Source organism: Schistocerca serialis, chromosome 9 (assembly GCF_023864345.2).
Source record: "Schistocerca serialis cubense isolate TAMUIC-IGC-003099 chromosome 9, iqSchSeri2.2, whole genome shotgun sequence".
In the NCBI taxonomy this organism is placed as follows: domain Eukaryota; kingdom Metazoa; phylum Arthropoda; class Insecta; order Orthoptera; family Acrididae; genus Schistocerca; species Schistocerca serialis.
The window spans coordinates 504,657,860-504,685,838 of NC_064646.1; the positions used below are offsets into that span (position 1 = coordinate 504,657,860).

Here is a 27,979-nt window from a genome sequence, read left to right on the forward strand (position 1 = left end):
ATACCAGCAGGGTCTCGGCTGAGCCCAGGTCTCCTGCTGAGGGACATACAGAGAGTCAGTCAGTGTGGTCAATGATGTACGGTTTGAGCAGCGACTGTACCTCGGCCTCCTACGTCGCCCAAACTCAGTTCTCTGGATTTTTCTGCCTGGAAAGGAAGTCTACAGCACGTCCATTGGTTAGGTTGAAGAACTGGAGCACCGAATTGTGCAGTCTTGACAACATTTGCGAGATCAGCTGGGGTAATCTGAAAGTATTGCTAACTCAACTGCAGAGACTAGTGAAGTATTGAATCCAAATTCTTGAGAGGATTTTGGACTCTTGCATTCCATTTTGACCTGCTCAACGCAGCGAAATCTGGGTCTCCATCTAAAATGTTTAGGCCCACACTTCCATCCATTACCAATCTGACATTAGCATGTTGCCTCACGATGTTTCCTGTCAACCGACCCCTTCTTTCAGTCAAGTTCTATTAATGTATTTTCCCCAATTCGATTCAGTATTAGTTATTCGATCTAGCCATCTTCAACATTCATATGTAGCACCACATTCTAAAAGCTTGTAGTCTCTTCGTGTTGACATCTCACTTCTGGACGCAGAAACCATCAAAAACAAATTCTGCCAGGGTACTCTCCAAGATTTAAATTTGCACTACATCTTAACCTCTTTCTCGGAAACATTTTTCTTGCTACTGCCATTCTGCATTTTATATCCTTTTTACATTGGTCATCTTCAGTTATTTTTATGCCGAAACAGCAAAACTCTTCAATGAATTGTAGTGTCTCATTTCCTAATCCAGTTCTGTCAGCAACACCTGATTTAATTCGACTACATGCCGTTACCCACGTTTTACTTTTGCTGATGTTTATCATGTAGCTCATTCCCAAGGTACTGCCAATTAAGATGAACTGATATTCCATGTCCTTCGCCTTCTCTGACGGAATTGTAATGCCATCATCAAAACTCAGTGTTTTTATTTAAACACTAGTCCAGTTTCCTAAGTTCTCCTTGGTTCCCTTTACCGCTGGACAATGGTACAGACTGAATAACATGGGGACGAAGATACAGTCACACCTTACCGTCCTGGACTACTGCTCCTCTTTCGTGGACTTCGACTCATACAACTGCAGTTTAGTTTCAATACAAAAAAAAAAAAAAAAAAACACTTCGTCTTCAGGCCACAAGTGGCCCATCGGGACCAGCCGACCTCCGTATCATCCTCAGCTTAGGATGCGGATAGGAGGGGCGTGTGGTCAGCACACCGCTCTCCCGGTCGTTATGATGGTTTTCTTTGACCGGAGCCACTACTATTCGGTCGATTAGCTCCTCAATTGGCATCACGAGGCTGAATGCACCCCGAGAAATGGGAACAGCAAGTGCCGGCAACGCCCGACAGCGCTTAACTTCGGTGATCTGACGGGAACCGGTGTATCCACTGCGGCAAGGCCGTTGCCAGTTTCTATACAGCTGTAGTTAATTTTTTACTTCCTATACTTTATTCCAGAAGCCTTCCGAGTTTCAGTTAAAATATTCCAGTCAACAAAGCTTTCTCTAAGCTACAAATGCTATAAACTAAGGTTTGCCTTTTTTCAATCTACTTGTACGATATTGTTTACAATGTATAACACGTATCTATCATTAAAAAGAGAAGGGAAAAGAAATGTTCTAATTTGTATCTCACTGCCCGCAAAAGACGTTTAAGTCCGGTAGAAGGATTTACGAAAAATAATGTCTCTCAGCAATTTATCAAATGTTTTGTGCGACTACTACTCTTATACTGCTGGTAATTGAGTTCAAGCGTAAAGCCACTGTCAGACAGCGTAATCGATGATGGCAGATATACAGAATCTGCTACGAGAGTCGAGGAGCCATTCGGTGTCAGTCACAGTTCGTTAGCTGGAGGACTAAAGTGGCGATGCAGACCTAGACGTGCGGCAGTGCGGGCCTCGACTGGATGATGCGCGGTAGCTTCGAAACCAACCACTCACAGTGTTTCTACATACATAAATATTACTGAAGGGAAAGCTAATATTTCTCTACTTGTGAGATAAATATTTTAGCTGACTGGTGGAATAGACGCAGTATCCTTAGTGACTTGTTGGTACAACTCAGCAATAAATTTTCGATACGGCTAAAACTTTTCCTGCACCGTACTTTACCAGAAATTTTAAGACATATCTGGTGCTGTGCCGTTCTCAAGACCAACACTGGCAAGCGTCAACTCAGGTGACTGGTTCAAATGGCTCTGAGCACTATGGGACTTAACTTCTGAGGTCATCAGTCCCATAGAACTTAGAACTACTTAAACCTAACTAACCTAAGGACATCACACAATTCCATGCCCGAGGCAGGATTCGAACCTGCGACCGTAGCGGTCGCGCGGTTCCAGACTGTAGTGGCTAGAAGCGCTCGGCCACTGCGGCCGGCGGGACAAGGTCTGAGGTCATCAGTCCCATGGACTTAGAACTTCTTAAACCTAACTGACCTAAGGACACCACACACATCCATGCCCGAGGCAGTATTCGAACCTGCGACCGTAGCGGTCGCGCGATTCCAGAGTGAAGCGCCTAGAATCGCTCGGCCACTGCGGCCGGCCTCAGCTAACTGCTTCACATTATTTTTTTTTAACGAGGTTTATAAAACCTTATTGGACAGGACTGTACGCAGATGTACGGATTACATTTAACATAGGCGTCCAGCTGAAATGTCAAATTTGTAAACAAACCATGGAAACTTAATCTAAGTTAAAAGACTTCCTTGACATTATTCCCAACAGTTTCCAGTCTTTCGCTATTCATGTACTACCAACCTATGTATGTCTGTGTGTGTGTGTGTGTGTGTGTGTGTGTGTGTAAACTGCAAATGCTTTATTTCTGCGTTTTTTCTCCATCTGAGTGCTGAGCAGCTACTGCCAGACGATTTACTCAATCTAAACCCTCTAATGAAAGAAGACCAAGACTGAGATCCTGTCGATGACGAGGTCACCAGCGGCACAACGCAATCTCGGATTAGGGACGGACGGGACAGGTAACCGGCCGCGTCCAATTCAAATGCACCGTCCCAGTATCGGCCTTAAGCGATTCAGGGAAACCATAGCAAATCGAAATATGAGTAACCGGACTAAGATCGGAACCACCGTCCTCCCAAAGGTACTTCATGAAATTTTGAAACGTTGTGGGACCCCACTTGGACACAGTTTATCTCAGGAAGCGATGGGAGCTTCTACTGTTCCCCTATGTTAGAAGCGTACGTTGTGGAACACAGAGAGAGGGAAATCGGAATGAAAGGGAAAGCCGATTTGCGCGCCTGGGAAAAGCGAGCGCTTGAGCGTGGCGCACTGTGTAGCGAGGATATCGATTGCCGATGGCGCGGCGGTAGCAGCCGACGTAACAACGCGACGCGGGCGTGCCTACACGTGAGCGCCGGTTCTCAGGCTTCGCTCGCACTGTAATCACCAGCTGTGCGTCCAGTGCGAAGTCTGAGTCAGTGTGCGTGATACAATTGCGTGGGCACTGTAGCACGGCCGTACGATACACGTATTACAAGTAGAGCCCAAACATATTGCTCGACCTGCGCGCAGGAATTTGTCTACACGGACATTGCTCTGCTTGCCTGCGTAATGCGTAATGCAGCTAAGCCTACATGTAGGAGGGCTTCACAACCGTGCCCTAGACAATTTGCTGCGAGTTTTCGCAGCTTGTTGGAATTTGACGCTATGTGTAATTTACTGTTTAGTATACTGTCTGATTACAATATAAGAACCGTGAGGTGTTTTATTACCACTGACCACTCACGACTGCGCTCTAAATTCAGCAATGCCAGACGTAACTTCTTTTCATACATCAGCATTCAGCATGAAAGTCATTTCTGTTCAAAGTAACACGTTTATAAACAGAACACGCGAGGCAAGACATTGTCATGGGAAACTTGTTTGTAATAAATACGTATCGACAGTTTTCCTACACTATCTCTATGCAGATTGAGCCACTATTGTCAGTCTAATAAGAAACACTTGCCACCACAATGTGCAAACTAAATAAGACAGACAAAGCAGCCTCAATTTAATGTGGCCTGCAGGCATACTTTTGAAATAATGTAATACTACAAGTTAGGGAAGAAAGTAGTCCTTTGGACAGGTAGCAACACGGCACATATGTTACGGAGGCAACCAAGTAATGAAGCGCCACATCTATGTACATTTTCCACTGGCAACCGCAACTTTTTCTGTACGTGATTATTGATCGATCAGATATCAAGAAAAAAATGAGACATTCTGAACTCGTAATATTACTTTCAAACACATAGACAAATATTGTTTTACTACGTGAAACCCATAATATATACGTAGATGTTATCAAAAACAAGACAGCATTCGTAACGAGTTTAGCTATATTTCGTACAGTGTGCCCGTAATTGTTTAAGTGAAAATTGCCCCAGAACACGCTGGGCGTGTATTGGTTGGAGGCAGTAAGCTCTTTCCAATATGGAAGCAGCGTGATTCTGATATTTTGGTTTAAGCATTACTTCCAGACCGCTTTAATTCTACATAGAAATCAATGACAGGCACAACACGAAGATTGATGTACCAGTAGGCCACATGTTACAACACTATTCTGCGGCTAGAACCGCTTATGAGATTGAAACGAAAGGTAGAAACGCAGAGAGCTGGATTGCCGAAGTGTCCGGCGTCTCTTGAAGCTGGCGCAACTTACTTGTCAGACTCGCCAGCTGCGGACACGCCGAGCCGCAGCAGGCCGTTCTGGTCCTTGGCGATGATGCAGGCGTCCGCATCTTCTATCTTCAGCACGTCCTCCTGTAGTACTTTCATCGTGGCGGACAACGACGCTCACTTTAGCCTAGGGAGTACACCGTGTGGCCAACTCTTCTCAAGACTCCGGCGACTGGACTGGGCTATAATCCCAGATCCAGCGATGGCGAAGGTGTAGCAACTAGTTAATTCAGTTATACCCGATGGTGAATTAAGTGTTTACGGCACTGCGGATTGATGGAAACCGTGACTTTACCGCCGTGCTCTCTAGACAGAAACGATCCGCAGCTCCTGGTGTTTCAGCTGTACGCGTTCCCGCAACGGCGAGGAACCCTGGACTGAGCAGAGCGAGTACTTGTTAGAAGCGCCAGGACCGCTGCGGGGGACTGCGGCTCCCTGAACACGTGGACGCAGCTAGCACGAGCTCTGTGGCGTCTCACGCTGGCTGCCGTTCGCTTCGCGACTGGGGGGCGTCTGACTCAGTCATTGCGGCGCTCACCTGTTTTCTCGCTGACGCGGGGATTCCTTTCCCCCTCCACCGCGGCCGCGCCGCCCAGCCAACCACGGCCGCCCCCCCCCCCCCTCCCAACCCAAAACCCGCCCGCAATGTCACACAGCCGCGAGCAGTCAGTCGGTTTGCGGCAGCCGTGGGGTCCAGGTCTCTCCGGCTGTCCCTCGTTCCGATTGCGCAGGCTCTCGGCTGCGTAAACATCTCTCGACGAAGGCGGCTTTCGGAAGCGTGGCTATTCTGGCACGGCGTTGTCGGCCGGCAACGAGAAACATTTGGTGCCGTGCTAGTGCTCTCCCGACTGGAATGCGCATCATCTTTTTCTCGCACACGTTTGCGAAATAACACGCGTAAACAACTGTGACGTAATCACGTGGCACAGTTGGCCGGCATTCTCTTTCTGTACAGCCGGTGTACACTATTCTGTGTTTGTGATTTGTTAATATCACCAACAATAAAGGGATTCTTATGATAAAAGATCTGTTGGTAACAAAATATCGGAAGCAAAATTTTTCCATCATCTTCGATTCGGAGCAAACCATCTGCCAACAGAAATTATGTTGCCTATGGCATGATAAACTGAGCAGGAAAGGAACAACAGCATGTAAATACTGGAATTAAAAATTGGGTTGCGATTTTCTTGTATTAATTTTGAAAAATATTGCTTATATTCTGGAGGTATTCTGTTCTGCACTTTCAGGAAATACTATTACGCTTTTGTTTAAACAGCCTATTTATTGACTGTTTGTATGATGCGTGTAAAAATATGACTGAACTTACCATGGCCGGCCGAAGTGGCCGTGCGGTTCTCGGCGCTGCAGTCTGGAACCGTGAGACCGCGACGGTCGCAGGTTCGAATCCTGCCTCGGGCATGGATGTGTGTGATGTCCTTAGGTTAGTTAGGTTTAACTAGATCTAATTTCTAGGGGACTAATGACCTCAGAAGTTGAGTCCCATAGTGCTCAGAGCCATTTGAACCATTTCGAAACTTACCATGATTCATGGTTCATGACCAGAATCTTTAACTGAATGCTGAACCTACGTATATTAGATTATTATATTTATTAAATTTTTCATAGCTGCCGTTCTAGATTACTATAACTAACTCAGCAATGAGATATGCTTCACTGTGTTTCTGATTTCTGCTCTTTGTCACATTCTCGTTTTCAAAATGTTAAGCTAAATACGTTGTTTAATATGAACACAACGAAACAATAAATGATTCCGTTATCTATGGCGAGAGTGTGCCGCGACAGTCAATAGGTAAATGCAACACTGAAAATCTAAAGGCTGAAGTGATTGACTCACAGTGTGGCCTGACATTATACGTGTCACGTACCGCTTCTTTCAGCGCTAGCAATGTCTGTTAACCTTGAGCTGTAGGTCCTACTGTAACTGGCTCGGCGAGTCAGTGCAGAGGTTGGCAGAGAACAAGCAAGTACCCACACCCCGTAGTGGAGTCTCAGCTGGTAAAGCAGTGCCGATCAGTTGTAAACCTTATGGCAAGAGTAATAATATGATAAGTGATACAGTCCGTGGACTGTGGCGTATACAATGAGATGAACAACTGCTTTGATATGTCAAAAACGACTAAATAAAACGAATGTACAATGTGGAGCCGCATTCCATCAATAACATCGAAGTTTTTCAGGGATAGTTCAAAAATGGCTCTGAGCACTATGGGACTTAACATCTATGGTCATCAGTCCCCTAGAACTTAGAACTACTTAAACCTAACTAGCCTAAGGATAGCACACAACACCCAGCCATCACGAGGCAGAGAAAATCGCTCACTCCGCCGGGAATCGAACCCGGACGTGGGAAGCGAGAACGCTACCGCACGACCGCGAGATGCGGGCATCAGGGATAGTTTTGAATAATCTTCTATAAGGGACCTGAGAGCTCTTGTGGCTCCTTGCAGGGTAATAATGTAATGATTTGTTTTGTTTGTTACCCCCACTACTTCTGTTTCTGTGAAAACAGCTTCACAACAGCCAAAAAATGCGTAATACGCAATCAGAGAAACGTACTATTCAAGACACAGACTGATGCTGTGGTGTGGTTGCCCTGCTTTCCGGGAACAGCTGGCATTTCATTTCATGAAGGCAACCAAAAGTGTACGAGGTGCGCTTCCGTCAACTGGTCAATACGAAGTTAACCATGCTGGTGCGTATTAACATAAACCTAGCACCAGCATTGTCGGATAAAGAAAACCGAGACAGAACAGAGCAGTCGCTAATGTAAGCTTAAATAAGAAGAGTACAGTGGCCATTCTGTTGCCAACAGCAAGTAACCTCAGTGAATGGAACAAGTCAGTTTCCAAAAAGGACGTACTGCGCATTCCACTGACGTATACAAAAATAAATGACTCTAAGAAATCAGACGTAACGGAATTGCCCTGTAACGACCGACAGGTGACAACGTGTTTGTCACACCAAGATAATCAGAAAATGTTTATGAAAAGCCATCGAAATGTTGTCGTCAGCCTTAGGGTTCTCCCTGTGCAGCTCTACAGTGAAGTGACAGCCGTAGAGAAACTTCTCAACAGATTAAAACCCTGCGCTGTTGCGGGTCTCATGCTCAGACCCAGACCCACACCCTTGCCTTGCTTGAGAAGAGCCCTCACCACGTGAACTATCCAGGCAATGCTCGCCACTTGGGTGAGCCAGTGCCTGTCTGTCCTACTCCTCACTCACTATAATGTTTTTGTGCACTTTCCTAAATCACACTCCATGCCTTCCACACTCTCATCGATGGTGTTGTCACAATCTATGAAAAGTTGCTCTACCTGATGGTAGCTCAACCATGAAACATAACAAATCCAGGTGGGTTGAACGAAATTTATGACAAGATATCTGTAACCCAGTGGATCAGAAGGACATCGTTATAAAAAAAATCCACACTTTAATAATGAATAAATAATTATATTAATAAATTACTTGTTGGAGCTTAGAACGTTATTAAAGTGGATAGTCGAGATGAGGTTGGCACAGAAGGGTAATTCGTGGCAGGCAGCATCAAACCAGTCAGAAGATCGATGTTGGTCCGCAGCTCGTGGTCGTGCGGTAGCGTTCTCGCTTCCCGCGCGCGGGTTCCCGGGTTCGATTCCCGGCGGGGTCAGGGATTTTCTCTGCCGCGTGATGACTGGGTGTTGTGTGATGTCCTTAAGTTACTTAGGTTTAAGTAGTTCTAAGTTTAGGGGACTGATGACCATAGATGTTAAGTCCCATAGTGCTCAGAGCCATATGAACCATTTTTTGATCGATGTTGAAAAAAAGGTTGAGATCGGACCCTCCTCTGTATCCTAGGTTTGTGAGCGAGATATTTTATTGTTTAAAATTAAATGTTTGCTGTCTAACACATCGAGATATATGTGTACTGCACAGCATGCTGAAGCTCAGTTCACGTCGCTATAGATGAGGCATTGCGATGTAGCTTTCCCTTCGTTAACCAAAATTATTCGTGATGAATGCAGGGACAGCCCCTTTGACCATTCGCTAATCACATGTTTCTGTTAGTTGCAACGGTGAACAATGTTTTTCTTCTGCGCTAAATCATTAGGGCTGCATGCTGTGCTGGTTCCTTTGACTTGGCCACTAATGCTTATCATTCTTTATGTTATCACAATATTTTCAAAATTTAACCTCTCTCCTTGAGCTTAACGCGTTCTAAACAACTAACTGACTCCCACCAGAGATGGCTGAGCTCGCTAACGCGAAATACGAGAAAAACGGAACAAAAAAATGCAGGACTCGGCGAGGCGCTCCAGGCCCGAATCGATTCCGTCCCACCGATTAACGACGAAGGCTGGTGAGTCTGGTAGCCAGGGCGTGGTTTTTAGGCGTTCTTTCACATCCCACTAGGCGAATAACGCGCTGGTACCCACGTTCTGCCTCAGTTACACGATTCCCAAACACTTAAAAAAGATTACCACACTTGAGCTCTAACACTGGACGGAGGGGCATCCGACTACCAAATACTACTAGCTTTGCTGTGTTAACGAAACGGCAAAAGGCAGCAGGGAAAGAAGAAGACTACCAACCAGAGATCACCATAGAACATATACGTACAAAGATTTAGCTGAGGTCATATCAAACTAACAGTTCCACAACTCGCCTGCAGATCTTCTTGAGGGAAGACTTTTCCTGTAGAGATTGTAGAAATCGTAAGAACCTTTCATTAAGGTCACCACAGATGCTTCTTTTTCAGACATATGTGTAGAATGTAAGATGTTATACGATCACAGTCTTTCTGTGCGACTCTAGCAAGAGAGGCACTTTCAAAATGCCCAAGGTGACGATATTAACCAATAGCTAAAGCATGAATTATTTCAATAAATTCAGGAAAATGTATTCCGTCAATAAATTCGCTGCGGCCGTGGACCCACGTTTGCATCAGACTATTGCCTGGAGAAGTCTGTGCCCGCCCACGGATCCAGAAGAATCGAATTTCGACGCCTGGAGTTGACAGTGAGAGAGGCGGCGGCGGCGGCGCCGGCAGCGGCGGCACCTGCCTCTGGAATGTGTCGATATTGCGTAAGCCGCCGCGCCGCCCCCCTACTGGCTGTTGGGAAACGAACGGCGGCAAAAATACGGCGCCTCCGGAACGCGGACGACTTCCCCTCCGCGGCCGGCGTCCAAGTGCGCGAAAACACGGCCCGGGGGGCGCAGGTTGCGCGCGCCCGCCGACCTTGCCTCTGGCTCTGCGGCTGTCGCAACAGCGACGGAACGGGACCGGCACAAAACTACAGAAAATATAAAAATAAAGGCCGTTCGCAACACTATCGCTGACTGGTGTGCCGCAGGCGTTTCGGGTAATCTAGGAGATATCGTTGAGTCAACGCTATGTCCTAGAAGGCTAGCACGTCTCGCAGGCCGTAAGTAAATAAATAAGGGTAATTTCCTAGACAGATTAAACTAAGGCGTTGTTGTGTCTACCTGTAGACAGGGGGGATACCGGGCTTGCCAGGAACCAGCAACATTATAATACTAACATCACCGGTCTATAGTACTTTTCGTACAAAAAATGTGAATGGTGTTCTTTGCTACGTTGTATGTGGTGAGTTCGAAAATAAAATCGGTTTTTGGTCATCTTTCTCAGTTTTCGTGTGACATACTACCCCGTTTATATGCTATCCATCAAAGAATGTCCCAGCTTCAACATTACATTATAACAGTTTAATCTAATATATGAAAATTAATGTTTGTTTATCTGTTCATTCGTATTTTATGTGCTGCCATGCGTTAATGCTATTACGATAAAACTTTGTAAATTTATTGCTTGGACTTGTGCAAAGGTTATAGGCATAGTGCAGTTAACTTTTAGTTGGTGGCGCGTATGTGGTAGTGGCAAATGTATTTAAATGACGTTTTTGAATGTGACGAAACAAACAGATCAGCGTTTTATTGTGTCTTATTTACCCATATCAACACCAGCTGATGAGCTCCATGTTTGGCTCAAAACACAGCATCTTTGGAGACACATGCGAAATCTCACACTGAAGACCAATGCGCGAGTGCATCTGCAGCGCGATGCGTCGGTAGCCAAATTTTAAAACATCAAATGGAACATTACTGAAGGAAAAGTATTTAATTTAATTTCCATCGAACTTTTGCGTTATTGTGTCATCTATCGAAAAACTCATTCAGAAAGTTTTTCCGTGAATCGTCATCAATTTGCGAGCGTGTTATTTTGGCAGCAAAAAAAAAGAGACGTCAATGCGATCGAGCACGCAATTCAAGAACAAAATGCAGGCATTTCTGTTAGCAACAAATCGATTGACAACCTAATGAATGCGGACGAATTTATTAATTATAAAATCGAGTTTCTAAATTCATTGGTGCTTCCTGATGTTCCACCACACAAATTGCCACTCGAAGTCGGCCTGCCAATTATTCTCTTGCAGAGCATTGATTCACCCCGATTGTGTGATGAAACAAGACTCGCTGTGAAGAAACTGATGCTGAGTGTCGCCGAGGCAACTGCTCTGAACGGGAAGTCGAAAGGAGGAAGTGCGCTCATTCGACGCATTCCCATCATTCCAATCGACATGCCATTTGATTTCAAACGACTGTTGATCGCCATTCGACTTCCATTCTCAATGACTATTAACATGCCACACTGTCAATCACTTCAAGTCTGCGGATTGAATTTAGGAAATCCATGTTTTTCACATGGCCAGTTGTATGTTGCATGCTCAAGAGTCGGACAACCAAGAAATTTATTTCCTTTTGCTGAAGACAGAAAAAAAGTATTGCCCACCATAAAACACTTGAATAATAAAGTCAATAAAATAAAATTAATATCATTTATACTTTTCCGTTATACATCATTCAATTTCAGTAAATATATTAATTGTCGACATACCATAAACATCATTCCATCAATCCTAGTTAAACAAGATAACTCTTTCAAATTTCAAACGATATTTCTGCAATTATTTCTGGTGCGGCAACAAAGTGCTGGGTACCAGCTACTTTAGAATGTGTACAACAAATCACACTTCAAATAGAAGGTAAATTGACCTATTTTTTCTAACAACCTTTTACAAAGCTACAAAGGAAAAATCGGATGTCGTGACGCCATGTGAACGTGGAGACCAACGGAAAAGTAGCTCTGTCGTATTGACCACCACGGCCAAACTAGTGTCTGGGGCTTGACCGCTCAACAACTCTTCTACAGAAAGACGGTTATGAGGAAGGGCTCCATCTTGGGTCAAAATAGAGTTTCGGGTGGCTCTTTTGAATGAGGAAAGAGCCATCTTGCAACACATCCCGATAAGTCACCTCTGTTACAGTAACTTTGGCGAAAAAATTATTCCGTACGCTTGACGTCTGTACTCAGCGCAGAAAACGTTTAATTAAAGTTCATGAGAAAGTCCTGACCCCGGGATACGAACGTTGTGTTACATCCCACTTAAACGAAGATTTCCCTCGTGACCGAATGCCACACAATCAAGTAACTCATCTTCGCGCTGCAACATTTCAATTACAGAGTTGCAACGTACACTACGGTCATCTACCTTTATGTCATGTACCGACTGTAACCGGTACGGACACATGGTTAAACGTTTTCGTGAAACCCTCCACACTCGCAGCTGAAGTTGAAGACCTGCTTTCCGAACGGACTTCTTAGGGCCACGGAGGTAGGATGCTCTCACACAGTCAACATCCTCTTCACGCGCTTTGGGCGTTCCGTGCTTTTACACACACATCCAGTAGTTGTGAACTGACTGTATCATTAGCGGATGTTTTTGCCACATGGTAGATTTCAATTAAACTTTAAACAAAACGCACAATAAAATGAAATTACAGATTCACTGCTGAACACTTCACGCTTTACACCCAGGAATCACCGTTTTTAGGTATGCAAGCGAGAAAACAACAATACAGAAAGCAGTACTCGAGCATGCTGTTATCTAGAAGTGCTCGAGTTACTCTTCAGTTGTAACATCGAAGCAACACTCTACAACGCTTGCAGTTGATCTGAAATTTATAGCTGGGACCTTCCTTTTATGGACACCCTGTGTATTGAAAACCTTGAAAGCAATGCAATTCGGTTATTCTTCCGTGGCTCAAACATTGTGCAGATTTAGGTGTTGAAAAATAATCGAAATATTTGCAACGACTTACAACATACGACTTTCAGTTGAGAAAAGCAGAAACAGAGATTTAAGAAGACCGAAACGCGGATGGATAGAAAACTCTGTGTAACCACCGAGCGGAAGTGACACAATTTAACGGATAGCGATGGCCGTGGAAGCAGTGCTGGTGACAGTTGACCTGCTACTCAGACTGGTCTTTCTTTTTTAACCCAGAATGTAATGGGTGTGTCAAAGGGAACGAGATTAAATTTTGTAGTGTTCGGCAACGTGTACACTGAATTCCAGACTGTCAATCAGTTATACAGCTGGAGGAGCTACCTTGTGATTGAATACGAAGTTTAGCACATGCCTGATCTGGTTGTTACTAGAGAAAGCTGTGCAGGGAGCTATAACAAGTAGGCGACATAATACACGCCCAAGCGTTACATTATCCGGACGGAGAGAGAAAGAGGGTTGCCACGAGCTTCAATAATTTGCCTGTGGCGAATTTTCGCCTCATGAACTGTACCAAACATGAATCCTTGAACATCTGTGTATAGTGAATATGATAAATGGAAAATGCATCTTGTGGCTACCGATGAAATGTCTTTTAAACTTTATCTAGTTGCTATATTTTTAAAAAAGGATGTTTTTCGCAAGATAAATACATATGATTTAATAGAGTACATATTCGACTCCTACTGAGAAACCGCCAGCAGCTAACCAGCAATACAAGGTCTTCGGAAATTCCCATTACAAACTTCTAGGACTTGTAGAGGGGAGTAAGTACGTAATATTCTGAATGGGAACCTACGTCAGGAAACGTACAGCTTCCGTGCTACAGCCGATGTTCGCTAAGTAGGTACGCAACAAGGTAGTTGTGGTGAGTGGTCATTACGTAGGATCGGCTGATGTCATCTGCAGTATGTATACTACCCCTCTTACCTGGTTTGAGCCTCATTGATGTACGTGTGAGTGTCAGAGCAACACGGCTAAGTACGTGTTTGCAGAATACAACGACATGATAGTTGTGAATGGGGGAGCTAGTAGGTGGGCAAGGCAGTTTGTGGCGCATTTTGTTAGTCAGGGGCAGGTATGCAATCAGGAGCAAACCAATTGTCTTCGTTTGATTGACAGGTACTTAACCTATTGTTCTCCTTTGATTGACAGGTACTTAACCTATTGTTCTGTTAAGTGCTTTTCCATGTCACTCCCATTTCCTTTTCACTGACAGGCACTTATCCTATTGTCCCCCTGTCCCACTGCAACCCCCCTCACTGCTACAAGTACACTTTCAGGTCTGAGTTATTGGAATAGACCCCCTCTCACTATTATCAATTTGATTGACAACTTAATTAAATTGATCAATTCTCTCTGGTGGGAAACTGCCAAGCCCCCCTGCCACTTCCCACTGACGGGAAGTTCAAATTCCATCAGGACAATGCAACCACTAGTAACCTAAGAAAATAGCGGGAAAATAGGTTACTTTGGCTACCTCCACTAACCTAAGTCATCTGACTTCCATATCTTCCTAGGGATTGGAGGGAAATTTGAATTTTGGTGGTAAAGAAAGGTCACTTGGGGTATCTCTACTAACCTAAGAAAATGGCAGCAACCAGGCTACTCGCAGCAGCCCGATTCCGAAGTGTCTCCTTCTCTGCCGTCACGTCCTCGCCCGTCACGTGAGGTACAGCACTTGGGCTACCTCCATTAACCTAAGTCATCCAACCACCACCTCTACCTAGGAAATGGTGGGAAGAGGACTCGACCTGTGCTGGACATAAGTCTTTATTTTCAGTCTTCATTTAAACAACTAGAAGCAGCACCTCCATCCCATGTGTTAACCACAAGATCTGGAGTCCAACTGACATAGTACACAGTACTGACACCAGAGGGGTCTGTCATCCATTCTGTGATGTAATCCTAGATGGTGGTCTGGTGGTGGAGAGGAAGGGTCTCATAACAGGTAATTCAAGGGTATATTGTTTATTTATAAAGAAATCTGTTTGTGGGGGTTGGATTTCTCTTGCTCATCATTCTCTGCTGTTTGGAAACATGTAGGTCTTGTAAGAAGTAATTACATGGAGCAAACATGTTGCATAACCGAATGTTTCGCACTGTATTTTGTGTGTCTTAACCTAATATTTTCCCCTTTGCCGACACTTAACCTATCGTTCTGTTAAGTGGTTTTCCATGTCATCCCCATTTTCTTAAAATATTGTACAGCCATTCATACCAAATTAAGTAATTAGTTATGTCCTCCCACCACTTTCTGGTACACTTTTCGAATTTCACATACTTTTGAACGCCATTTCTGGCACATTCTTCTTTGTCACGCATCCCCTTAAACTACTATACTGCCTTTTAAATAAAAGTTATGCAAATTAACGTAGAGTTCTGCACATAACCTGCTGTTCTGCTCTATGTCATCCGCTCACACACAACCTCCCCTTAACTGTTGTACCACTAACACCACGTTGATATAAAAAAATTATGCAAATTAATTATATCGATATTTTTCACATGTATGGGATATTTTCTTTAATATGCAGCGTCCTATTGGTCGGTGAAATCGATTGAATGCAGTTTAAACAAAAGATCGCTGATAAAAAACATATCCTGCCACTCGACGCCCGACGCTGCCCCCGCCGCCTCCCCTGCAGCTGCCGCTGCCCCTGGCCTCGACCCTGCCCTGGCCGCGGCTGCCACAGCATTGCTCTGGCGTCCATGGGCCGCCCTTCCTCAGGCTAGCAGGTTAGAGCTGCAGCGACCAGGCTACTCGCAGCAGCCTGATTCCGAAGTGTCTCCTTCTCCGCCGTCACGTCCTCGCCGATCACGTGAGGTACAGCACACACCCCTGTCAATCTCGCCAGAGAACTCCAAGGTGCACTCATACGCCAATGCCAGACGCGAAACACCTCCAGGCAGCACATGTGTTAACCATTGCTGACGCTCTACCTGTGGATACTGACGTTACAGATCGCGCTATAGAAATCTGTTTCAGAATAGCACAGGCTGCTTTCTCCCTAGCGATCCTAACGGGACATATGAGCTGCGTCCAGCCATGCTTACTTGCCCCAGCGCGAGTGACGCCTCGATGTGGAACGGCCGTGTGTGCGACTTGCCATCTAAAAGATTCTCAGTGTTATACTAACATCATATGGCTACGTAAAATGAGAGCCAAGTCGACCTCTCGGAAATTGTATAGTGTCCCAGAAATAGTTAACGCTTGCTTTTATGACGTCTCATGTTGTCCACATGGAAATTCTTGTCCTAACAGAACCTTTTTACGAAAATAGCGCGGAATAACGCCGAATGCATTCCCCCTGATGGTCCTTACGTGGCACCACGTCCATCACTTCTTACCCTTCCTGCTTTCAACATACACATACGGTTTTCACCACTATGTAGAGACTTCTACATCCCAGCACAAAGGTTGTCTCGTGAATGAATGTGGGATTATGATTGGCTCCTATCGAATTTACCCGCCGAATTACTGATGCCACAGGTGTGGCAGCACCACCCGCCTATCTTTTCCTTTCTGCAGATGAGACTTTCAACTGCAAAAAGCTATCTTATACAGACAACCATATTGCACCCACAGCAATACCTTGCAAAGTGCCCTACATATTGTCAAATACAGAAGAACTCTTGCTCAATTACACTGCTATCTGGCTGAGGACAGGAGCTTGATTATTAGAGTGCAAAACCGATCTCCAACCCAGCAATGTATCACCACATACCGTATCGATGTAATAAACATACAGATCGTACTTTGAGTCATATAAAATCACCCCTTTTACATAATTCTTACATATACAGTGAAGACAGACAGCACAAGCACAGGGACCATGGGTAAACTCATAGCAATAGATATTTCCTGTGAGGTCGGGCAGTCATTCAATCCCAACGTGTGACCAGAGCACACTCAGTGGATCTAAGTCACTCTCAGAACTGTTGTGCAAAGACTGACTCGCTTCCCCAACGGCACAAACGCGTTACTGTTTCTGGTCTGGACCTGCTTGCTTGCTCGCTTTTCTATGCACATCTACAGACTCGTTGATTGCAAGAACACATGTATTTTCGCATGCTTTGTCATTATATCATATCATTTTCGCGGTACTTCTCGATATCAAACACGTATCTATATCACTGGTATAGCAGTATCATTCGCACAATATAATTCCGAAGATATTGGTTGGAAATTATTTCTCAACAAAACTGAAACTTTAGCTATGTGGAGCGTCCTGTAAGCCACAGAGTAATTAGAAACGTATCCCATCCGTAAGACATTTATGCGAAGAAGCCCGACAAAAGAATAATAGATTAAACTGATATTTCCACTCGCTAATAACGATGTCGGTGATGTAACAGATTCCAAATCATCCCTATAATTTACAAAGAACGTGTTTCTCATGTCTAGAGAACCAGCAAAAATGTCTTCCACCTGCTAGATGCACACACCACAATCGATGTACTCGCTTCTAAATGTTGTTGTTGTGGTCTTCAGTCCTGAGACTGGTTTGATGCAGCTCTCCATGCTACTTTATTCTGTGCAAGCTCCTTCATATATCAGTACCTACTGCAACCTACACCCTTCTGAATCTGCTTAGTGTATTCATCTCTTGGTCTCCCTCTACGATTTTTACCCTCCACGGTGACCTCCAATGCTAAATTTGTGATCCCTTGATGCCTCAAAACATGTCCTACCAACCGATCCCTTCTTCTAGTCAAGTTGTGCCACAAACTTCTCTTCTCCCCAATTCTATTCAATATCTCCTCATTAGTTACGTGATCTACCCACCTTATCTTCAGCATTCTTCTGTAGCACCACATTTCGAAAGCTTCTATTCTCTTCTTGTCCAAACTAGTTATCGCCCATGTTTCACTTCCATACATGGCTACACTCCATACAAATACTTTCAGAAACGACTTCCTGACGCTTAAATCTATACTCGATGTTAACAAATTTCTCTTCTTCAGAAACGCTTTCCTTGCCATTGCCAGTCTACATTTTATATCCTCTCTACTTCGACCATCATCAGTTATTTTGCTCCCTAAATAGCAAAACTCCTTTACTACTTTAAGTGTCTCATTTCCTAATCTAATTCCCTCAGCATCACCTAATTTAATTTGACTACATTCCATTATCCTCGTTTTGCTTTTGTTGATGTTCATCTTATATCCTCCTTTCAAGACACTGTCCATTCCGTTCAACTGCTCTTCCAAGTCCTTTGCTGTCTCTGACAGAATTACAATGTCATCGGCGAACCTCAAAGTTTTTACTTCTTCTCCATGAATTTTAATACCTACTCCGAATTTTTCTTTTGTTTCCTTTACTGCTTGCTCAATATACAGATTGAATAACATCGGGGAGAGGCTACAACCCTGTCTCACTCCTTTCCCAACCACTGCTTCCCTTTCATGCCCCTCGACTCTTATAACTGCCATCTGGTTTCTGAACAAATTGTAAATAGCCTTTCGCTCCCTGTATTTTACCCCTGCCACCTTCAGAATTTGAAAGAGAGTATTCCAGTCAACATTGTCCTAAGCTTTCTCTAAGTCTACAAATGCTTGAAACGTAGGTTTGCCTTTTCTTAATCTTTCTTCTAAGGTAAGTCTTAAGGTTAGTATTGCCTCACGTGTTCCAACATTTCTACGGAATCCAAACTGATCTTCCCCGAGGTCCGCTTCTACCAGTTTTTCCATTCGTCTGTAAAGAATTCGCGTTAGTATTTTGCAGCTGTGACTTATTAAACTGATAGTTCGGTAATTTTCACATCTGTCAACGCCTGCTTTCTTTGGGATTGGAATTATTATATTCTTCTTGATGTCTGAGGGTATTTCGCCTCTCTCATACATCTTCATCACCAGATGGTAGAGTTTTGTCATGAATGGCTCTCCCAAGGCCATCAGTAGTTCTAATGGAATGTTGTCTACTCCCGGGGCCTTGATTCGACTCAGGTCTTTCAGTGCTCTGTCAAACTCTTCATGCAGTGTCTTATCTCCCATTTCGTCTTCATCTACATCCTCTTCCATTTCCATAATATTGTCCTCAAGTACATCGCCCTTGTATACACCCTCTATATACTCCTTCCACCTTTCTGCCTAAACTTCTTTGCTTAGAACTGGGTTTCCATCTGAGATCTTGATATTCATACAAGTGGTTCTCTTCTCTCCAAAGGTCTCTTTAATTTTCCTCTAGGCAGTATCTGTCTTACCCCTAGTGAGACAAGCCTCTACATCCTTACATTTGTCCTCTAGCCAACCCTGCTTAGCCATTTTGCACTTCCTGTCGATCTCATTTTTGAGACGTTTGTATTCCTTTTTGCCTGCCTCATTTACTGCATTTTTATATTTTCTTCTTTCATCAATTAAATTCAATATTTCTTCTGTTACCCAAGGATTTCTATCAGCCCTCGTCTTTTTACCTACTTGATCGTCTGCTGCCTTCACTATTTGATCCCTCAGAGCTGCCCATTCTTCTTCTACTGTATTTCTTTCCCCCGTTCCTGTCAATTGTTCCCTTATGCTCTCCCTGAAACTCTCTACAACCTCTGGTTCTTTCAGTTTATCCAGGTCCCATCTCCTTAAATTCCCACCTTTTTGCAGTTTCTTCAGTTTCAATCTGCAGTTCATAACCAATAGATTGTGGTCAGAATCCACATCTGCCGCTGGAAATGTCTTACAGTTTAAAACCTGGTTCCTAAATCTCTGTCTTACCATTGTATAATCTATCTGATACCTTTTAGTATCTCCAGGATTTTTCCAGGTATACAACCTTCTTTTATGATTCTTGAACCAAGTGTTAGTTATGATTAAGTTATGCTCTGTGCAAAATTCTACAAGGCGGCTTCCTCTTTCATTTCTTCCCCCCAATCCGTATTCACCTACTAGGTTTCCTTCTCTCTCTTTTCCTACTGACGAATTCCAGTCACCCATGACTATTAAATTTTCGTCTCCCTTCACTACCTGAATAATTTCTTTTATCTCATCATACATTTCATCTATTTCTTCATCATCTGCCGAGTTAGTTGGCATATAAACTTGTACTACTGTAGTAGGCATGGGCTTTGTGTCTATCTTGGCCACAATAATGCGTTCACTATGCTGTTTGTAGTAGCTAACCAGCACTCCTATTTTTTTATTCATTATTAAACCTACTCCTGCATTACCCCTATTTGATTTTGTATTTATAACCCTGTAATCACCTGATCAAAAGTCTTGTTCCTCCTGCCATCGAACTTCACTAATTCCCACTATATCTAACTTTAACCTATCCATTTCCCTTTTTAAATTTTGTAACCTACCTGCCCGATTAAGGAATCTGACATTCCACGCTCCGATCCGTAGAACGCTTCTAAATAAAGATGCGAAATGTGAAGAAGCAGTCAACCAAATAATTTACATCCATATTGAATCTTCTCAAATTTCCACACGATCATGAAAGCTGTCCAACACACAGACTGTTCGGTCGTCTAGAGGACTACATGGTTAATTCAACTACATTCCTGCACATCAACAGCCCTCTCGATTCGGACGCTTCCTGCCGTTAGCGGGAAACGTGAATCATTCCCACCATAGGCCATGCATAGACAGAATCATCCTAGGAAAGAAACCGGCCTCATATATATTTGATCGCTATACTTACAGTTAAAAGTTACATTCGCGGTCTCAATTGAACGACATTCGACTACGAGTGAAGTATCGGAAATACATCCTGTTTACAGCTGTGGCTCTGAAAATAGCTGTGGCTTTACCAATCTTATGACTTGACATACTCTCCCCTTTGCTATCACAATATTCCACAGTCATTTCCTTTGCACATGTCGGAACACATACACATACTTATTAAGCATCATTCTCAAGGTAAACCTACCACGCATTGCCTACTACTAAGTATAACATTTCGCTGATTGCAGACGACACAAAATAATACTGACCGAAAATCAGTGATTGGGGAGGGGGGGACAGGTCTCATAAGTTTTCTTGCGAGTGGTACCACTGTGTCTTAGAAAGAGAGGCCAGATGCTAAGAAACGCGATAGCAACATCTACTCCATGTTACTGTCGCAAGAGCTCTTGGTTCTACAGGTGCTCACAAGTATCCATGTTGAAAGCTATACTGGCTTTATAAATGGATGTACGACACTAGCTCTGAATGAGGTAGTTTTTGTCCAGACAAATACCGTGATACTGAATACAGACGGTGATCGCTGGAGTATTAGTATCAGACCATCAGTGCGGTTACACGTCGCCGACGGTACAACCTTGCATAAAATTACCCAATTTAGAAAGTGATTCAGTTGAGGAACGTAGTATGAAACCGGTATTTCCTGCTCCGTCACGCCACAACAGATAGATATTTCTAAAGTACTTGTAACGCATTCTGTCTCGATGCGGGGTCAGAGGAAACTCTACCTACCACCTCTTGCAACCCGCGTAGATACAGGCGAAGCTGACTTACTGCGACAGAAGTGTGTTTTGACTATTCGACGGAAACGAAGCCTGATCCTGCAACACGAGGTAGTGTAAAGGACAGTACGGGAACTGGGGGAAGGACTTGGAGTTTGCTACTGCATTGTGGTGCTTCTCCAAACTACAAGCAGGTACCATAGATCCAAATCCCTCAGGGCCCATTCACGTCTATCACTCCAACATTCTATCATAGTTATTCTATTCCATCTACCAGAGAAAAATTACGAACTATGAAAGATTCACTAACATCATTCGATAGGGAACTCGACAAGATTTTTACCACATCTCTCTCTCCTCCCATATATAGAAAACAAATACCGCAAGTGTGCTGGCATCGAACACATGTGACGATCCTATTAAATGTACATGTGTTGATCCACTGCTCAGACCAGTTTAAACTTTCATCACCTGTACTGTAGGAGGATGACCGTATCCCACAGACCACACCGTAAGTCGCAAGAGACGCTCACTGTCAGCCTGTGTCGTTGTCTGAAACATTGTTTTTTTCTGCTGTATCACGCTTTTTACACTGCCATATATTTTGTTTTTCCATCATGACTTCGAGGTCTGTATCAGGTTCTAAACTGACATTAACACGTTATGATATATTGCTCCTCAGAGAAAACTAGACGTCGGACGGTGTAAATCATCTTGTTACTCCAGTTACCAAAACACTCCAATCACACTGGATGATTTTAAGTAAAAGACAATTAAGGAAACTGGAGGAGTTTGGCGGCTTTGTGAAGAGTTTCCAAACTGCTTTCCGAAAATAATTGACGACCTCTACATTTAAACTCATATGTCACACTGACGGAATAGCTGATGGCTGTGTGTTCCGTTTCGACTGATTCCTCACATTGCAGACATGTACGCGACCGCTGTTTCGGTGCTATCCATCCCCAGAAAGTGTTGTCCCTCCACCAAATCTCTTCCTTCAACTCAAACAAGCGATGCCAGTCAATCATTATGTGGTAACCTACAGCGTACCAGTGGACGGATGGGGTGGAAAAGACACAACCAATGACTCGAATAATAAGCATTACAGTTGATACTGCGAACAATTTTAGCAATTGTACCGTAATTTCAAAACTGGGCAATGCTGTGACAGCGTGCTTCCCAATTTCAGTATCATAGCTAAACCGCCCCCTCTCTACTTTACGAGTATCATTGCGAATGTAGATAGAGGACTGCGCAGTACGTGCATTCATTGATAATTGACGAACACACACATCATCAAAGTATAGCAGACTGTGCTCTAAATATTTCTAACACCTCGAGCATAGTGCTTAATTTACGATCAATCTCTATGCTGATGGGGGTCACAGAGCATTCTCACAGTCTGATGGAAAAATTAGAGACTGCAAGACCCCTGACACTGCCATTAACCAACCCGCCCTGAACCGACCAGAAGTAGACCGTTGCATTCAACGTCTCGTGAATAAATGGAGCTAGCCAAGTCCTCACCCATCCAACTACACAAGATTTCTCCAGATGCACCCATGTCGAGTAGGTTAGCACCGCTTATCGGTGTATAGTAACAGATTTGAAAGTGTTTTGACGTAATAGCAGACAGTTAAGAACAAGAAACGGGTGATTTTTATGCATGGTGGAGATCCAGACAGATGTTCTTCGAAGCATTTTACGTAAATCAACTACGCTATCAACTCTAAAGAATTGTTCTAGTGTCTAGGGTTTGTACCTGGAAGGTATTGGTAAGAGAGAACGTAAACATACGCATTCCTAAGGCTACAACGTTCTGCACTTAAAACAGGCTATAATGTTAGATCGCTTTAGTTTCCGACCTGTCAGTCATGTGGAATGCAGCACTGTTAATATTCCAGTGTAAGAAATATATTTCCAGCGCATGACACACATACTTTTTGCAGGTTCCTCTACGATAAACTATGGTATCGAACCGTAAAACGAGTAAACTACTGCCTTAAAACAGTGGCTCTGTGTGATGCATGCACGATATAGTTTACCAGAGATGTGTAGCGTCCAATGTCCACATCCGATCACGGTTCAGGAAGTATGCCATGCCCACATCAGTTCTATATGAATAGATCATCAGTAACGGAGAATACCTCTTTTAATGAAACAAATAAACGCATAGCACCGGCTTCCGACATGTGAAATGCATGTCATGTCGCCACTAACTTAGTAAACAGCATATCTGTCAAGCAGATGTATAAACAGGGGATTTCAGTGTCTCACAAACACCTAGCCGCGCGGTATTAGCCGAGCGGTCTGAGGCGCTGCAGTCATACACTATACAGCTGGTCCCGCCAGAGGTTCGAGTCCTCCCTCGGGCATGGGTGTGTGTGTTTGTCCTTAGGACAATTTAGGTTAAGTAGTACGTAAGTTAAGGGACTGATGACCTTAGCACTTAAGTCCCATAATGTTTCACACACATTTGAACATTTTTTGAACAAACACAGTTATAAAAGTGAAGTATCGATTTTACACTTGCGACAGTTGAATGAAGTACATCGTATAAATCTTCGTTCGTTTAGAGGAATGTGTCACGTTTTATCACACGTGAATAGAAGTCCTCTGATGACCGAGAGGTTTACTGTTAACGGTAGCAAGTAGACACTGCTCTATGACCCACACAGAACAAGCGGTTGTATACGAGTCGAACGCAGGCTATGTTACACATCTAATGCATCCTGACGGAACATCAGGGAAGAAATGGTCAAATGACCTGCAGCAACTTCCCCTCCCCCTCCCTTCTCTCTCTCTAGAATGCATCATCAGTCTACCATTAAATCGCACCTTGTTACAACTCGATATCAACCGACCAATCCATCCTCTCTATGTCGTTCTTTAACGCAGATGCAAGTGAGTTTAGAGGCAGGAGGTTCTCTGTCTTCCTGAAAAGCGTCAAATACAGTAGTCAACTCGCGTGTATTACTGTTACCTCAATAGACATGCAGTAGAATGCTGCCTCGACGGGAAAAAAAAGTGACTGTGTACCTGGTTTCCTTCGGTTCCATGTCGATGTTTTCTCGGATTCCTCTTGCTGTCGGATGCTTGTTCCCATGTACAAATTGTTGTGCGTCAAGCAAAAGATTCGTAAGCACTTCCTCAATTTCCCCGCATTTCGGTGTATATTCGGCCTATTGATACCTATCCTCCCGTAATTTTTCGCAATTCTATCGATTTTTTTGTCTGAGTTCCATCCATGCGATCATGACATAACCTCTCTTTCTGCGTTCTATAGCCGGCCGGTGTGGTCGTGCGGTTCTAAGCGCGTCAGTTTGGAACCGCGTGACCGCTACGGTCGCAGGTTCGAATCCTGCCTCGGGCATGGATGTGTGTGATGTCCTTAGGTTAGTTAGGTTTAAGTAGTTCTAAGTTCTAGGGGACTGATGACCTCAGCAGTTAAGTCCCATAGTGCTCAGAGCCATTTGAACCATTTTTTTTTGCGTTCTATATTTGATTGTAAATGTAGAACATCTGCCAACAACTAGCCGAAATGCACTTATCGGGAGGCGTAGTACTGCACTGTACTCGACTGTATCCAGTCTCCTCCTCATTCGGAGAGCGTTTGCTCTGTTTTCTGTATGTCTGTTCGTGGGCGGCTATATATTGCTGTTTGCAGTCCTGAACATTCACAGGCTCGACGTGTTACACTTTTTTCTTCTGTTTTTCTTCTACCATCCTTCCACGCACAGCAGCATGGTTGTGTCTTCAGTCTTGAGAGCTGTTCCCCAGTGAAGACGTTATCGAACTTTTGCAGCCTTACCAATGAGCCGCAAGAGTCAGTGGAAGTGTTGCCATTGTAGAAACGGCATACATTTTATTTTAAACGGATGTACACTCTTGCGAGCAGATATTCTCACAACCAGTGTAACTTGGTGACAAGGCTGACTGGCGTAACAGACCGAACTTTTTTTTTAAGGAGTTACTGAATGACAAGGGTTCCTTTGTTTTAAAGGAGTCTACGAACAACCCAGAACCATCGTTCAAATCTTGTCTATGGAGAAGTGGCCCAGTATGACAGCTCATATTTGCAGATTGTAAACGGGCGATTACCACCTCGCCGCCGGCAGATGTGACCGAGCGGTTCTAGGGGCTTCAGTCTGGTACCGCGCGGCCGTTACGGTCGCAGTTTCGAATCCTGCCTCGGGCATGGATGTGTGTGATGTCCTTAGTTTAGTTAGGTTTAAGTGGTTCTAAGTTTTAGGGGACTGGTGACCTCAGATGTTAAGTCCCATAGTGCTCAGAGCCATTCGAACCACCTCGCCCATTCTGATTTTAGAGAGAGTTTCAGGTCTCGGTCCTTTTGAAGAGTCAGTATAGATAAAAGTACTATCGAGAACATTGATATCATTATCAGTACTATCTTTCCGATGGTAATGCTAATGTATTTGGCAATATGGCTCTCGCCCAGAGTTGCACGATTTCTGATTCTTAGGGTCGATGTATCATCGTTTTCTTTTGTCTGTTCATTGTGTGTGTGTGTGTGTGTGTGTGTGTGTGTGTGTGTGTGAGTGTGTGTGTCTGAGCTTATGTGCGCGTACGTGCTGCAACTGGAGGTTGACAGCATATGATTTAAAAGAAACTGTTTCGTTTCAGCAGGTGATATTGTACAGCTGTTTTGGTGTGAAGAATATTGTTTTCCTTGTTCAGTCACTAAACGGAGAAGTCTGCGAACCTGAATAACTCCATTTTCGGCCATGCACTTTCGCGCTGATCTCGTTTCGACAGCCTTGCGTACTTAGTATAATTTACCTTCTGTGAGAAAACTACGGAATTTATAATATAAGGGCTTTACAAAACACTCTTATGTTTGTGTAATCACTCTTATGTTGCATGCAAATACAAAAATTGTAGAGCAACAGTGCTGTTAAACTTGTAGCAACTGCAAGAGGTTGGCGAGGAGAGCGACGGCCTGTGATTGAGGTCCCTTTCATTTAATATGTCGCTGCGCAACAAACACTTGGCCCGCGTTCAGTGGGGCAGAATTTATCTTCATTTTCACGCGCTCTGGTCCTACGCATTTCGTGTGCGGGGCTGCACAAACACGACTTAAAAATGGACCACCAACGAAAAATGAGACAAGCGTACTTGCGTCCCGCCGCGTAAGTGCTGGCTTCCAAATGCGATGACTCATACACGACGGCATTTAAAACATACAGCAAATTAAACTCGGCTGTTGACACATGTGCTACTCGTGTTAATAAACTTCCTTGATTTATTTTAGACACCCACAGACATGTTTTCATACACGTGCGTCACTACCTTGCTCATTACTTTTATAGATGCAAGATATCTGATTATATAGTTCCCCTTGTATTTTCTGCCCTTTTAAAAACAGTTATGCGGGTTTAAACCATTCTCATCTAAAATCTTGCTAATGGAGCAATTTAGGGAAATTACGGAAAACGTAAGTCTGGATGATCAGACGGGTATTTGCACCGTCATCCTCCCGAATGAGCGCAACTGCTGTAGCTCGGTCGCTTCTTTCAGTCGCTGGTTGTGGATATTTAGATGCTGGCTCGGATTAGAACGATGGCACTGGTCGTACAAAGGGCTGGAAGCTTGTACCATTGTGAAAATTCAAGAAATTTCCAGGGGCCTGTCATTCTGACTGGGGCACGGTTCGGCAGATCGGATAATGAAGACGTGTTGACAACTGCAACCAAGCCGTATAGTCCGAATACGGTGGTGTCAGAATGGATAGTGTGAGCGAGAGAGTAACCCAATGTTATGGATTCCTTACCGTATTTAGAAAAAGCCTTCTTTAACGCTGATGTGCTCGTCAGTCAGCACGACTGTCTTTACCTCGCAGGGCCTCATCGAGATCAGCTTCAGCTCACCAGCAGAATTTATAACGATTGACATGCAAGGCATGCCAACAAATCAATTAATATATCAGAGGTGACGAATACGTTTCGAAAATCTCAGAAGTTCGGGCCATTTTATTCTAATTTTATACAATTATTTCAAACTATTTTAACCAAGTGGACAGAATGTTAGTAACCCTTCAAAGGAGGAGAGAATACCAAGCGGTCAGCTGCTCTAAGTGATGACGGTGTGGTGGTGGTAGTATATATATATATATATATATATATATATATATATATATATATATATATATATGTGTGTGTGTGTGTGTGTGTGTGTGTGTGTGTGTGTGTGTGTGTGTGTGCGTACCACTCGGTGGTAGGGAAGCATCAAAGTAAGATGGTTCGACGTGGAGACCCGACAGAATAGTGAAAAGCAGCTACCGCGTTTAAAGAAGCCCACGACTCCACCGTGAATGAGGTTGGCCAATTTGATAATGTGTCAGCGGGGACTGTCCATCGTGTCTACAACGAATGGTGCACCACTCACGGTCGTGCAGTAGGCTGTAAGAATGAAAAAGCTCTCAACCGAGAAGGTCATAGAGGGATATAGAGGTTTGTTAGCGACAATTTGTTTCCAACCCAACAAAAATTGCTGCTATGAGTGAATGTAGATCCATCTCAACCAATTTCCTGTCAAACAAAGTACAGGAAATTGCGTACAATGGACATTTGAATCATGTGCTTCGCAGTTCGCTATTTCTCACAGTGACACACAAACTGAGCGTTTTCCAGGGGAAAAACAGCGCCGAGACTGGGCAGCATCTGAATGAAATTGCGCACTGCGACGAATT

At 43.9% G+C, this 27,979-nt stretch overlaps 1 protein-coding gene across 1 annotated transcript in view; it reads right to left on the bottom strand.

Moving 5' to 3' along the window:
* The window catches only part of LOC126419003 (dual specificity protein phosphatase 14-like), a 76,892-nt gene extending 71,663 nt beyond the window's left edge, over positions 1-5,229 (bottom strand). The window contains exon 1 of the mRNA XM_050086055.1: positions 4,711-5,229. Coding sequence (XP_049942012.1) covers positions 4,711-4,826 — 116 coding nt within the window. The 5' untranslated portion in view covers positions 4,827-5,229. The remainder of the gene's footprint in view (positions 1-4,710) is intronic.
* Between the last annotated feature and the right edge of the window lie 22,750 nt (positions 5,230-27,979).